General features: G+C 36.8%; 1 protein-coding gene across 5 annotated transcripts in view; it reads left to right on the forward strand.

The window, feature by feature from the left end:
- SEMA3C (semaphorin 3C) overlaps positions 1-14,815 on the forward strand; it is a 117,230-nt gene that overhangs the window by 67,746 nt on the left and 34,669 nt on the right. For all 5 annotated transcript variants that reach the window (XM_031591947.2, XM_031592173.2, XM_031591864.2 and 2 more), the window contains 4 exons: positions 1,074-1,234; positions 2,254-2,316; positions 7,471-7,590; positions 11,261-11,351. In XM_031591947.2, coding sequence (XP_031447807.2) covers positions 1,074-1,234; positions 2,254-2,316; positions 7,471-7,590; positions 11,261-11,351 — 435 coding nt within the window. The remainder of the gene's footprint in view (positions 1-1,073; positions 1,235-2,253; positions 2,317-7,470; positions 7,591-11,260; positions 11,352-14,815) is intronic.

Consider the following 14,815-nt stretch of genomic DNA (forward strand, 5'->3'; position numbering starts at 1 on the left):
TACAGGCTTTAGAACAGAGACGAGTCTTATTTTCAGTTTATATATAGTTTATAAGATGTGGGCCGAGTGCCTGATCTATGAATTTAGGAAGACCTCATCTGTATTCTGTATTCTGTATTTGCCACCCTGTTAAAGCCAGAGGGAACATATCCCTGATCACATCATAATAATATGTCAAACATTTAAATACAGGAAAATTGATAAAAGTTTTGGTTGTTTTCCATTATCAATTTTTGAGAAATATCCCTTCTATTATTAATGAGAAGAAAACTAATCTGAATGGAGGCCAAAATATGTTGGCCAAGCAAAAACAGGGAGGCTGATCTTTTTCAAGGACAGCAAGTAATACTTACATTACAAATGTTTGTGCTATTCCTGAAACAGGCCTGATCCTGCACTGCTGAGATCAAAGGATGTTTTTCACTTCAATTCCTTGAAGAAAGTTTTAAGTGAAGAAATAAAACAACAAAAGAACTAGTTCTACATTTTGGATAGTTTGGTCAAATCCAATATGCAAACAACATAAAAAATGATATCTAAAGTTCAAATACTTTAATATTTTTGCAACTTTTTTTTTTATTATTTTTTAAATAAGCCATGCATGGTGATGAAGAACTGAAAAAAAAAAAAATTGACAAAAATCTATTGTCAATGAAGCCCAGTCAGGAATATCAACTAAACTATTCTTGCATAGTTTGTATTGACTTTTGGATTCTGCACTGTCATAAATTTCAAAATGGATTGAAAATACTGATTAATTTAATATATGATCTTCCTTAAAAACCAAAGCTGTAAATAATTGTGCCCATTGAAATAAGGACTCATTACATGACTGAATAACAGCAATTATGGATTTTTATGAGCTATGTGTAGTTACTTAGTATATGAAAAATTTGCATTCAAACCGGGAATTGCATTTAAACTATTGTATTATTACTAAGTGTCTGATAAAGGATTTTCTTCTTTTGTTGGCCTTAGTTGAATTCAAAGATTTTTTTATTTAAAAAGTGTTGCAGTTTTGAAGTGATAATGGCAACTGAACACTTGCAAACTTCCTGTCTTTACTATTTCAGAGCTTCAAGGGACTAAGACCTCTGAATATCACAGAATATCACACAGTCCTCTGGATTACAGGATATTATTAATGGATGAAGATCAGGATCGGATCTATGTGGGCAGCAAAGATCACATTCTGTCTTTGAATATCAATAATATAAGCCAAGACCCTCTTAGTGTAAGTATTTATTTTGAGAATCCAAGATATCCTTACTGTATGCATTTCTTTTTAAGACAAAAAAATGTGTTTGCAGTAGGCAGAAGTCCAGGCCCAGACCTTACTGAACTGTTAGTACTTGTTTTACGTGTAATGCAAGATGAACAAGCTGCTAGTACAGCTGCTCCTCAGCCATCGTTTTCAACTGTTAACTTGTTTTGAAGTGACATTCAGCATGGCTTGGCCCCATAAGGAAAATCTATATGGATTGATAGTTTCCACTCCTCTTGAAGATTTAAGATAATTCAGAGATGCACTTTGAAAAAAAAAAAAAAAAGAAGAAGAAAGAAAGAAACTGTAAGGAAGAATATGGTATGTGCTATTATTTTCAGGCCAAAGGGAAAAAGCAACAGGAAAAGAGTTAACTTTAACCTGCAACAATGTCTGTTTTTCACTCTGAAACTTAGTCTCTGAACTGTTTTTCAGTCTTTGTTATGGCTGTGTTGGACCTTAGCCTTCAACTGGATAGCTGAGACACCACCAGCTTGGTGTTTTTTGTACAGTGTGACCTTCATCTCACTCTGTTTGTGGCTGTTTCTCTCACTTGCTGAGATGCCATTTTCTGTGATCTCTCTCTGTCACAACTCCTCAGCCTGTACTAGGCACTGTTTTTATTAAAGGAATCAAATTAATAGTGAAACATTTTGAGACTCCTTTTTTATTTCCAGAGGTAAATCAAATCCAGCTTTTCTGCTTTTAAAAAAAGCAGCCTGCAGAAACATTTCTGTGGCCATAAAGTGGACTGTTGAGGAATTACTTCTCTACAGACTTTGCTTCACCTATCTTCAGGTTATTACACCTACAACAGGCAGAAATTATTCTTTTTTTATAGGTGAAAAATCTTCTAATCAAAGTGTAAAAAATATCAAAGTGTTAACTTATTAGTGTAAATTCTGCAACTCAATAGTTTTTTGTTTGTTATTTAAAAAATAAATTATGTAATAACTATGTTACTTAATTTTATTTTTTTTTCCTCATAGATTTTGTGGCCAGCATCAGCAAACAAGGTTGAAGAGTGCAAAATGGCTGGCAAAGACCCTACAGTAAGTTATACTCTACATGCATATCCACATACATACGTGAATTATATTCTTGGCAATAAAGTCAGAGCAGCTCAACTGCAGCCAAAAGCAAAATGAAAGAAGTGTTTATTTTGCATTTCAAATTCTCTGCAGATCAAACGACAAACTGGAATTATGAAAAGCCAGGCTATGTAAACATAATGCACCTTCAGATTTTGACAAACTGGAAAAAAAACTAGTATGTTTTACTGGGAGAGGTAAAGATCGTCTCTGGAATCATTTGAAACGCAGACTATGGAGAACTTATGTTGATTTATTTTGCATTGCAGGTGACCATTCTCCCATCTACATGCAGACACTTTCTAAAGCACCTACATTGGACGATAATTTTCCATTGCTCTCTTTATATAAAATAGATAGAAATGAACAATTCTGAAAAATACAGCAGTACAATACAGCAGATCTTCTCTTTGGTAGAGTTCTATTTGAACACAGTTATCCGCCTGAAGAGATTTCATCTTACAGTCTATAACACTGATAGGACAAGGGGGGTTGGTTTTAAACTAAGAGGGGAGGTTTACGTTAGATATTAGAAGGAAGTTTTTCATACAGAGGGTGGTGACGCACTGGAACAGGTTGCCCAAGGAGGTTATGGATGCCCCATCCCTGGAGGCATTCAAGGCCAGGCTGGATGCGGCTCTGGGCAGCCTGGTCTGGTGGTTGGCAACCCAGCATATAGCAGGGGGGTTGAAACTAAATGATCTTTAAGGTCCTTTTCAACCCAAGCCATTCTATGATTCTATGATTCTATGATTTTATAGACAAAGCTGTAGATTTTGTTGACAAAAGAAAGATAAGTTGTATAAAAAAAAAAAACAACAGAAAATAGTATTTCTATGTAATCTAACATCTTGATATATATATATATAGTTACACTTTATTATTGTTAACTAAACCTACATGCATGACTTGCAATGTTACAATAATTCTGGTGAGTCTGTTTTGTAAGAAAAAATATGGTGGTGTTTTTTGCTTTTTATATTTAAATTTATTGCAACAAGCTGGTGTAGGTGCCAGAAGGTTGGCTTGCTGGACTGTAGCTGTAATGCAGTTTCTTTAAAACTGTACTTAGTAATTCACTATAGTGATCTACAGCTAGAGAAGTTCCAAAAATAGAAGCTTACCTAAATTTTCTTAATAAATGTCCTCAGAATTTCAGTACCATATATATGTATACAGTTCTGAAAAATAGTTCCCAAATCAGTGATGTGCCCTATTGAAAGTTCACTAAAATAATGAAGAAAAGAGAAGCCAGATCTGAATGAGTCTTTGCAATTTGAAATTTATAGTGCACTTTGAACAGAGTTCTTGTGTACTTCATTCCTGATAAGAGTAGGAGAAGCAGAGAATGAATTCAGAAGCACAAGCATGATAGCATTTGGCTATCAGAGAATTGCAATTATCAAAAGACAAAAGAGAAACAGACAGTAAAGGACTTTAATCAGGCAGCAAAGTATTTTCAAAGGTGGTTAGGGGAGAGTTCGTTTCCACTACCATTAGACAAACATTGATGTATGCATTTTCTTTTTTATTACTGAAATGAAATTGTCACCTCCAAATAGTAAGCTCACCAAGATAACTTGGATGTTTAATTTAGGCTGACATCTATTTCTCTCCATTTACTATAATGAGATCCTAGGACATAGATACTGACTGTAACACAGTTCACCAGACTGTTATTGAGTGAGTATTGGTATCAGCTACAAGTGAAGAATGAGCGATATGTGAATATATAGAGCTTAACTTCCAGCTTTGACAAACAACCATCCTAAGAACAACTATTTCATGTCACCTCAGACCCAGACAACTTAGAAGCAAGAAGTAATATCATCACAAGGAAAAATAATAAAAGTTTTTGAAGAACAATTCTACACAATATTTTCTAAAACAAGACAGGACAAGGGGAAATGGCCAGAAGCTGGAGCACAGGAAGTTCCGCACCAATGTGTGCAAGAACTTCTTTACGGTGAGGGTGACGGAGCACTGGAACAGGCTGCCCAGGGGGGTGGTGGAGTCTCCTTCTCTGGAGATATTCAAGACCTGCCTGGATGCCTTCTTGTGCGACCTGGTGTAGGGAACCTGCTTTGGCAGGGGGGTTGGACTCGATGATCTCTGGAGGTCCCTTCCAACCCCTGTGATTCTGTGATTCTGTGTAATCTCTTGATGGATTGTGGAGCCACAGTGCAGTGCAGTACTCAGTTGAATCATACAGCAGAATGCAAGTGGACTTCAGTAGGTCAGCAATGGAGAAATGGGCAAAAGCTCACAGAAGATCATAAAATAGACTTCCTGCCCGTGAACATTAAAACATGATAATGTTAATGTTGAGCCAACTTCTGTTACTTGTCCATAAATCATAGGAGAAGACACGTGAAAATACACACTGTGCATCAGATGCAACCTCAGAGTGCTGTCCTTAAATGAAATTCTTCATTCATCTAACCACCATTGCATTTTTGCCATAAACACTTCTGAAACTGCATGGCATGCAATTGGTGCAAAGTACCCCATCCCAGTACTGTTCATCTAACCATTGTCTCCTTGCCCTGTTCCCTGAGGACTTTTCTTCTGAGGTTTCACAGAATGTACTCTTTTCCTAGGTCTCTTCTGCAAAAACTTTTTGCAAACAGCAAGAAAAGAAAGCATCAGTTTGCACTCTGGCATACATAAGCTGATGCTGTACCATCACTTCTCCTTTTCCCCTTTCCACAGGCATAATTTGGATTGGTAGTACTGCTGAGAGAAACCTATTTTAAACAGCAAGTCACTACTAAAGCCTTTTTTGAGCCAAACTAAGATAGTAAGATATGAGAGAATGGAAACTTTTAGGAACAACCCTCACTATAGAGAAATAATAAATTTTGACCAGTTTAAAGGATCTTTCTGATACAGCTAGAGCAAGCACTTCACTGAGGGCATGCAGTGTTCCCTGCAGAGAAACTGAGAACACTGAACTGCTTACAATTATGCACCAATTTTCAGAGGTTCTTGTAGAGTGCCAGCTTCTACTGAACCAGAAATGTGAATGGCTTTAAGTGCAAATGAATTGTTTGAACAAGGATTAATTCTACAGACTTTCATGAAGATGATTGATGACTGTTTCCAATCCTATGCTCAAAAAACACATGTGATTCTCAATGTCTTTGATGAAGATTTGGGTGATTGAATATGAAGGCAAGTCTGAGATCTCAGTAAGAAAGTATTCAAGAAAAAAAGTCTATTTTTAGTCCAGAGTGCATTAACAGTGGATGACAGCGTAAAAGGGAAGAGCAAGAGAAGAAAAGGGTATGTTGGAAGGAAAAAACTGTAGAACTGATAGTGTGAAACTGTGTGGCACTTAACAGTCTGTTTCAATTTTCCTGCTAATTTGAAGATGTTATTCTCATTGATCTTCAAAATAAAGCAACAATTCACTAGAAACTTGCTTATGTAATGTGTTGTTCAGAATTCTGATCATTTGGAAATAATTTTTTTTTACAATAATACTGAGATCTGGGCTTTCTATATTCTTTAATTATCATAGAATCATACAATGTCTTAGGTTGGAAGAGACCTTGAAAATTTTCTAGTTTTTTTTCTAATATCCATATTCCTCATAATCAGAAACTCAATCAACACATAGTCACTGCAGCTCAGACTGCCTCCAATCTTAACCTGTTTAATGATTTCCTCTGCACTGGTGAACAGCAGATCCAGTAATGCTTCACCTTTGGTTGGTCTGTCCAATACCTGGATCAGTAAGTTATCTTCAGCACACTCCGGGAGTCTGTGGAATTGTTTTCCCAACAAATGTCTAGGTAGTTGAAATCTTCTATCAGGACAAGAGCCTGTGAGTGTGATGCCTCTTGTAGCTGAAGCGAGAAGGCCTCATTAACAGGCTCCCCCTGGTCACCCTCAGATGACCAGTAGAACCAGAGCACCAGATGAGATGACCTTTATTGGACTGGTCCCTAATTTTGACTCACCAGCTCTCAGCCTGGTCATGGCTGTTTCTCTGAGGCAGCTTTTTACTATCTATCTAGATAGCAACTCCCCTGCACCTTTTGCCCTGCCTATTTCTTCTAAAACCCTTTTTGCTCTTGAATGTAGTATTACACTTGTGTAATTCATCCAACTATGTTTATGTCATAGTTTACTAATCGCACCATAATTTCCATCTCCTCCTGCTTATTCCCCATGCTGTGTGCACTGGTGTAGAGGCACTTCAGCTGGGCTATCTGTCATGTCACCTTCTTGGAGGAACGCTCCCAAATTCCTCTGGTAAAAATTGGAGGTTTTTCCTCACTGCTTCCTAAAGTGAGTTTTCCATGGCTCTCCTCTGTTACTCAGCAGTACATCTCCTTCCCCCATCAAATCTAGTTCAGAGCTCTGGCGATGAGCCCAAACAGATTGCAGCCCAGTATATTCTTGCCCTTCCTAGTCAGTTGCATCCCATCCAATGCCAATATGCCTGGTCTGTCAAAGGTGTGACTATGATCATAGTACTCTAAACCTTGAACCTGACACCATCTTTGTAGCCATTCATTCAACTGGTCCGTTCTCCTCCTGCCTGGGTCCCAGTCTCCAACCAGGAGGATCAAGGAGAACATCGTGCTCCTGATCTCTTCAACATCTTCCCAATGGACAGAAAGTCTATTTTATGTTTTATAATTTCCTAGTTTCAGCCTCCTGTTGCAAAGGAATTATGCTGCATCTAAATAACCAAAAGCCCACTAACAATGAAAAACAACTGGGAAGTGAAGGAAAAGAGAAGATACTATTGTAGATGTTTCCTTAAGGAAACTATCTAAGATTACTTCTTGCTTTCCCGTGGAGGCCCCTGCTTCTTCCTGTTAGAGAAGTCTTTGGATGAAAATCAAAGTGTGGAGATGGAGAAGTTACAGATACTATTCTAACTGCTCCTCTATAGTGCCTATCAGTGCCTGGTTCTGATCCTAGAGAAAATGGCAAGAAAAGAAAGTAAATGTTTGCAGATGTTCAAAACCAGAGACTAGCAAAATTGGAAGCTGTTCTCTTAGATGCGACTAAAAATATGAATTGTATCTATTCCCTAGACTTCCCAATATTCAGTAACATTTGCCAATGTCATTTTTGTTTATTTTGTAATCCCTGCAGCATGGCTGTGGAAATTTTGTGCGGGTGATACAGTCATACAATCGCACACACCTGTACGTCTGTGGCAGTGGAGCCTTCAGCCCAGTGTGTGTGTATGTCAACAGGGGACGCAGGTCCGAGGTAAGTCTCTTTTTATCTTCTCATTTTGTGCTGGATATCACTAGTGTTATGCAAGCACAAAAATTTGATAATACAAAAATAAATGAACCACATAGGTTCATTTACCTGCATAAAACAGAAAAAGGACAGAGGTCCATATTTTTCTGACGGCCCTGTTATGATCAAACAGACAAGCTGTAGTCAAAAACCATATTCAGATACAATTTTTGTCTAAAAGTCTACAGTCATATCAAAAGTTGGACTACACATGACACTACTTTCTATTTGATGTTTTCTGGTGGATTAATTCCTAGTGTTTGTCAAGAAATATTTGAACGTCGGTTAGATAAAAAAACTTTTCATGGTTCCCAGTTGTTACTGATTCCTGTAAGACGCACATATGTGGACTAACTATATGGATATCAGGGTTTGCTGGACACCAGTTTAATATCCTTTAGATGCAATCAAAATGTACATAATTTTGATCTACGGCACAATTTTTGTCCCAGGACATCCTGCCAGGATGAAGTCAGTGAGTTTTCTCCTTCACTGTGAAACCTTCCAGGGTGCAAAGTCTAATTTTCTCTCCATAGCTCTCTATTTTTTTCTATTTTCAATTTCAATGTGCATTTTAAATATACAAACTTCCAGAAGTTTCATAAATATTGTAAAATTGTTCAGGTTTCATGATTTGCTTGTAAAATGTTTGTTTATGTGCAAATGTAATAGGTAATAAAGCAACCAGAAGGAGGAAAAAAAACAGCATTTAACCAAGACCCATCACTACAGTAGCTTTTGGGTCAGATTCATGTCTGCAGGCACAGGGATGTACAGTATATTTTCCTGTACTACATGGAAGCAGACGTGTTGGAAAGGAAGATCAGAGAGCTACCTGGAGTTTTGCCATATGAGGGCAGCTTTGAAGCTGGGCTTACTGCTAGAAAAGACACTGTGAATTCATCACTGACTTCATTGGGAGTAGAATGAGGAACCCTGGCCAAGATCCAGGACTACTACCACAGAGTTTGCTGGGGGGTGGATAAATGATTGTTTTGCAATATAGGTTTACGTGGAATTATCACAGTGACTTTTGGTAGATCACTACTTGGTTCCAGCCTCCTTGGCAGAGGATATAATCTAAATCACTGCACCTTCAGTCCTAGTGGATTATCTGAGAGTAGAGACTTATAGACCTGGATTTAAAAGCACAAGCAAGCAGATCTGGATGAATAAATCCATCCGTCTAGATTATGGTCTGCAATGATTTCTTTTGCTCTATTTTGAAGCAGGTTTGCTTTTCTCAGCACTACTGTCCTAATCTCAAAAATTTCATAAAACTCTAAAAGTGATCCCTCATTAATTAATGTAAATCTTATCAGCTTAAATAGTACTGTCACAGAGGGCTTTCAATCTCTTTGTATTAGGATTTCTGTCAGATAAAAATGACATGAGTTCTTCATGTACATCAGTTCTCCATGATGCAAGATGTTAAATTTCTTAAGTTAAAAATAAGGATGCATGTCTTGGAAGAGCAGAATTGGCTTCACTTAGCCTGTCTGTATAGCCACATGCCTACAATCTATTGATTAAATAAACTGCTGTTTCAGACGTCTGGAGTCTGTCAGACACTTTACTGTAGGCATCGCATGCTCAAAGCCCTTACTGTATAGGCCAACAATAGCATAACAGTCTAAAATCAAGCATTTCCTTTTGAACCAATTGCGTGCGTAAGTGCATGCACAGAGCAGAATGAAGAACTATGTTCTAGTTCTTTGTGCTGATAGGACTAGAGAGAACTCATTCTTTGATTTTGTCAATTCACCTTGAAATCAGTACAGTTTTCCATGCACAGAAAGCTGTTTTTGCAGGTGCAGAACTGCTATTTTAGAAGGCACATCTGTTTTTCTCAAGGAGTTACAAAACATGACACTAAGAGTCATAGCCAACTATCATAAAAACTAGGCCTGTTCTCCTCTTTTGTTTTCAAAACTCCACATGATTCCTTGTAAAAAGCAAATTGATGAAACAGAACATTGCTCTTTTTCTTAAAGCAGAGTTTAAAAAATAATTCATTTCTTTTTCCACTCTGCACTTTGCTTTGGTCTTTGATAATGATTCTTAGTCACCTGAAAATATTATGTCGAAGTAAATGCAAAGAGAAGCAAACGTCATCACTATGTGAATTAATTATAGACTAAAAAGTAGTTTAATATATATGAAAATCAAGTGCAAACCTGGAGCTAGCCTACTAGTGCAGTAATTAACATTTTGAATTGGTAAATAGTGGTAAAATATAGTAAATAAAGATTATCATCAAGCTGCATATTCATAAACAACAAGAGAAAAAAATACCCAGGATTATATCAGAATTTCTGTACTTACATTTTAACTTTTGTTTTAGAGAGCTTATTACAGAAGTAATAGATAAGATCTCTGTGATTGAATTAGGCAAAACACAGGAGGGGAAAGAGAGATAGGGGATAAAGGATATGAAAACTTCCTCCTGTAGCTGAGCATTTTGGGTTGGTAGTCTCCAGTTTGCTGCTGGCAGATGGCTGCACAGTGATCTGTGTGGTGTTCCCATTTCACTAAGATTTGCATTAAATATTAAAGAAAATTTAAGGATTTTCTGCCCTAAGTCAAATAATGAGTGCATTGGCATCTACATCACAGAAGCCTTTCTTTGCAGTTTTTTTTATCTTACTTTTTCCTATTGAAGCAGATATATTTTAAGTTTCACTGTCGTTTTTTTTTTTTTTTCTCCTTGCGATTTTTTCTTTCAGACCTTTATTAAAGATCTTAAGATTGTTATAGAATGCTGTTTGTTGCAGTAGACAGTAGCTTGCAAGTAGATGTGCTAGAAGTCTGTCTCTTTTGTCATTATTGACAATATTTTTCAAGGAGCATCAGTACCAAGAGCATACTACGCTTTTCAGTGTAGCTGGCACCTGGAAAAGGAGGAAATGCACCCATGGAGGAGTTTTCTAAAAATATTCAGACTGTTTGCATTTCAAGCCTGTAGTCCTGGTTGCTTTGACTTTGCCAAATGTATTTCCTATTTATGAATCGCACAAAACATAAAGAAGGCTCCTCATAAAAATTCCTAAACAGCAAAAAAATTCTGATGCAGCTAAAGATATCAATACATAACTTATTATTACAGAACTGGAGCTGTGTGCATAATCCAGGAAATGACACTGAAGATAATATGTATAATTTAGGATTTTTTAAATGTTTGATAGCTCAGTAGAGAATAAATGATTTATACCATCAACAAATGATAGTTGTCGTAAGAGATTTTTATATAATTTCTATTATTTTTCTAGTTCCTTTATTAAAATATTGGCCTAACATAATTAACATCACATATTCAGAAAATAAACAAAAAATAATTTCAGAAACACAGGAGTAATCTCTACAGCTGTTATTGTAGACTTCAGTCAGTCTCTACAATGCATAACTGAGCTACAGTGGAAAAAATTTGTGTTTCAGTGTCTTGAATTTGTAACAAAAGTCTTAAAAATAACTGGGTGCCAAGCAAAAATATTTTTATAAAGATGATGCAGTTCTGCCTAGGAGATATATATTACAGATAGTGCAGAAAAAGCACACAGCAACTCTGAGCATTATTAATGTTGTTAAAATAACTACATTTGCAAGTTGAGAACTGACATACGAATCTACATTTCAGGAACAAATCTTCAAGATTGACTCCAAGTGTGAGTCAGGGAAGGGACGCTGCTCTTTCAACCCAAATGTGAACACAGTGTCTGTTATGATCAGTAAGTAAAAGCATTCTAAGATGCTAAGGTTTAATTCTGTATGGTTGTGGATGGTGAGGACTGGTAGTTGGTCACAGGATTCAGCTTTCAAAAAGGAGTCCTTTGTGTCTATGCTGATGTGCAGAAAATTTGTGCCCACCCTCATTAAAAGTTTTACATAAAGCTAAGGATGGATGTACAAATGAAATGCAGACATAAGCTGTTAAGAGAAAGAGAAACAAAAAAACAAAAGATTGTCCCTTTTCCAGCTTCTACATTTTTCCCAGGCTTAGTTTCAACTTTCTATTACCCTGTCTAGCATTTTCTGTTTGAATACTTTCTGACCCTGTTCATCACAGACAGCACTTGTGTCTCATTTAATCATTTGTAAAAACTCAGAGTAGTGAGGGAAGAAAAAGCCTGGAGACCACAATTAGTTTGATTTTCATTTTTGTTGTCATCCCTGCGGTAGAGCCCACTAGCTATTGCAAGTCTGTTCATTCTTCGGTTGGCTTTCTACCCAACCATTGCTGCTATTTTTCTTCCATAGGAAAGACCAGAAAGTGATACAACTGTCATATTTCAAGTATTCTTGTGAATTTGTGATGACTGTACTCAGCAACTGTGAGATATCCCCCATAAAAATAATGACCCCAATTGACAATTGACAACCAAAGAGAAAACTCAAGGGGAACATAGGTTTTGTACAGCTCAGTGCAGACAGAAGGAAAAAAGTGTGTAAAACAGTACAGCCCAGCTTCCAGTTTCTCTTGGATGTTTTGCACTATTCTGACAATGTGAAGCAAACAAGGATCAGATCCTCTTCCCATTTTTATCACCCCTGATGCAGGGTAATGCTGGTCCTACTACTGGTTTTCTCTACCTGGCATGCCACACTGCATCACATTTGTAGAATTCCAAAGCCAAATTTCTAATCCCACATTTCCAGCATTTACTTGATCTTTGCTGTATTTTTGACAATGAAAAGAAATGGAAGTTGCATAGATTTTTGAGGATTTCTTTAGCAAAGACAACTTTGTACATAGAGATATTGGATATTTTGCCCAAGGAGCAATTTGGTGTTTCTGCCATTTGGATTTCACTGGAATGGCTATTACATACTGATTATTGTAGATATTTCCTTGAAATTTAGAGGCTCATAAAGCTTAAGGAAACTATCCTATAATCTGTTTTACATAATCTGTTTGAAATATATGGTTTTTAATTCCTCATTACAAATATATTTAGTGAAGGGGACACAAAGATATGAACTGAAAACCTTTAGAAGACAGGAAAATTCTATCTAGGTATCCCTCTGAACCTTGGCTACACTTCTATGTTTATCTTCTCAATGATCTTGCTGTGTAAAGAAAATGTTTGTTCAAAGCCAGTGATGGATTAATCCACAGCTACTTATAGCTGCTCTGGTAGTGTTACATGAATCTTTAAATGTCATAAAAGAATAAATATAGTATAATTCATAAATTCCTTCAATATTTTATGAAAATCTACTAACATACATTGCTTCTGAACTACTGTATATACAGTAAGCTGATCTTCCTTTTTTTTTTTTTCAATATATGAATAGTATCTTTGTTCATTTTAGTAAATTTTTACATTATCTTTCTTGATCTCTAAGTTATGTGCTGAAGAGACCTTCCCAGGGATTTGAAGTGTCTTTCATGACATAATTCATCTGTGAAGTTTAAATTATTCCACAAAGGTCACATTCTTTTTCAAAACAGTCCCACAGACTGAGATTTGTACTTTCTCTTAGAAGTACCTATTACTGGAAAGATCAATTACTTCTAAAACTTCAAGCTTGAATGAATTTTTTCTCTATACCCATACTGAAAAAGGGAAGATTTTGGAAGTTGCAGCTTGAATTAAAATACAGGAGCAAGCCCATACATTGGACTCTGAACATTCTTCTGGAAAAGGAATTCCTTCCTCTCATTGAAGAACATACAAAATACTGCCAGACTGGATAACTCTTCCACAACAAAAGAACCATTTTTAAATATAGTTGCAATTTCTTGACAATCTGAGGCATTGCCAGCCTTCTGCCTTAGCATAAAGTCTGACCCTAGATTAGGGCAAGAAAGCTGATTCACTCTTAGGAGGAAAGTGATACCATAACAACAAAACTTGAACATGCTACAGTTTGCCATTATACAAAGACACTTTTACATCAAAGCCACAAAAAATGTACTTTGAAGAAGCTTGGCAAAACTGATGTTCATGGTGCATGTCTCTGAGATATTTATAATAGCAGACATACATCTCCAATTCCCCCAGTAACAAAAAGAAGCAGTGTGAACAATTTTGTTCTATGCAGACCTAGTGCTGTGTGGAATTTAAGAGTTTAACCAAAAGGAAATGGAGCTGGCAGACATCTGATACGCAATTAACAAGCAGACATTAGGAATGCTTAAGACATAACTAATAGTGTAGATATGTAATAGGATTAACATTTCATAGTGTAGCACTATTATTAATGTAGATGTGAATGTGCATAGGACTGGACTTAATGATTCATGAATACAGTAAGCTTAATCTCTTTTCAGCCAATTTATTTCATAGTGAAAATAAAGCCCCAATGGTTTGAGGCCGTGAGGCATCAAATACAAAATCAGCTATAAACTAGTATATATCAAACATCATTCTGTTGATATACGTTCAGGAGGTAAAGGCTTCACAAACATGCATTGTTTAAATGTCCTATGTATAAATCTTGTCTTCAGTGGGAGACAAGAGAACAGGAGATTGGGAGCAATATCTACTGGCTGCTCTACAGAGGTACAGTTTGGGCTCTAGACAGCAATTGAAAAATGGAATCTCCAGAGTTTTAATTCTCTCAAATCCTAATAGTCCTTCATACTGATGCACACATGCACATACTCATATGCATACACAACCATAAAAATAGCCTCAAGTGCTTCTGAACCTGTGACTCTTGCCAGTTTGACCACACTCTCTGGGTTGTCCAAGAATTCAGACAAAAACATCAATCAAACGACCCAGCTATACTGGAATGTGTTCAGCCACCACTCCCACTCTGAGACTTAGAGTTTATTTTAGCTACTGTTCTGTATTCTGGGGTTTCACTGCCATTAGTCAGTGGAAATTGTTTGGTTATTCATGGAGTGGAAAATGATAGTATATGTAATTATAATTACAATTTTACATAGAATCATAGAATGGATTGTGTTGGAAGAGACCTTTAAGATCATCTAGTTCCAACCTACTGCTATACACAGAGATACCTCCCAAGAGGCCAGGCTGCTCAAAGCCCCATCCACCCCGGCCTTGAATGCTCCCAGGGAGGAGTCATCCACAGCCTCTCTGAGCAACCTGTTCCAGTGTTTCACCACCCTCACAATAAATAACTTCTTCCTGATATCTGGTCTGAATCTACCCTCTTCCAGTTTAATAGCATTTTCACTCATCCTTTTGCCCTTATAAAAAGTCCTTCCCCAGCTTTC

Source organism: Phasianus colchicus, chromosome 1 (assembly GCF_987193195.1).
Source record: "Phasianus colchicus chromosome 1, bPhaCol1.hap1.1, whole genome shotgun sequence".
NCBI classification, from domain to species: domain Eukaryota; kingdom Metazoa; phylum Chordata; class Aves; order Galliformes; family Phasianidae; genus Phasianus; species Phasianus colchicus.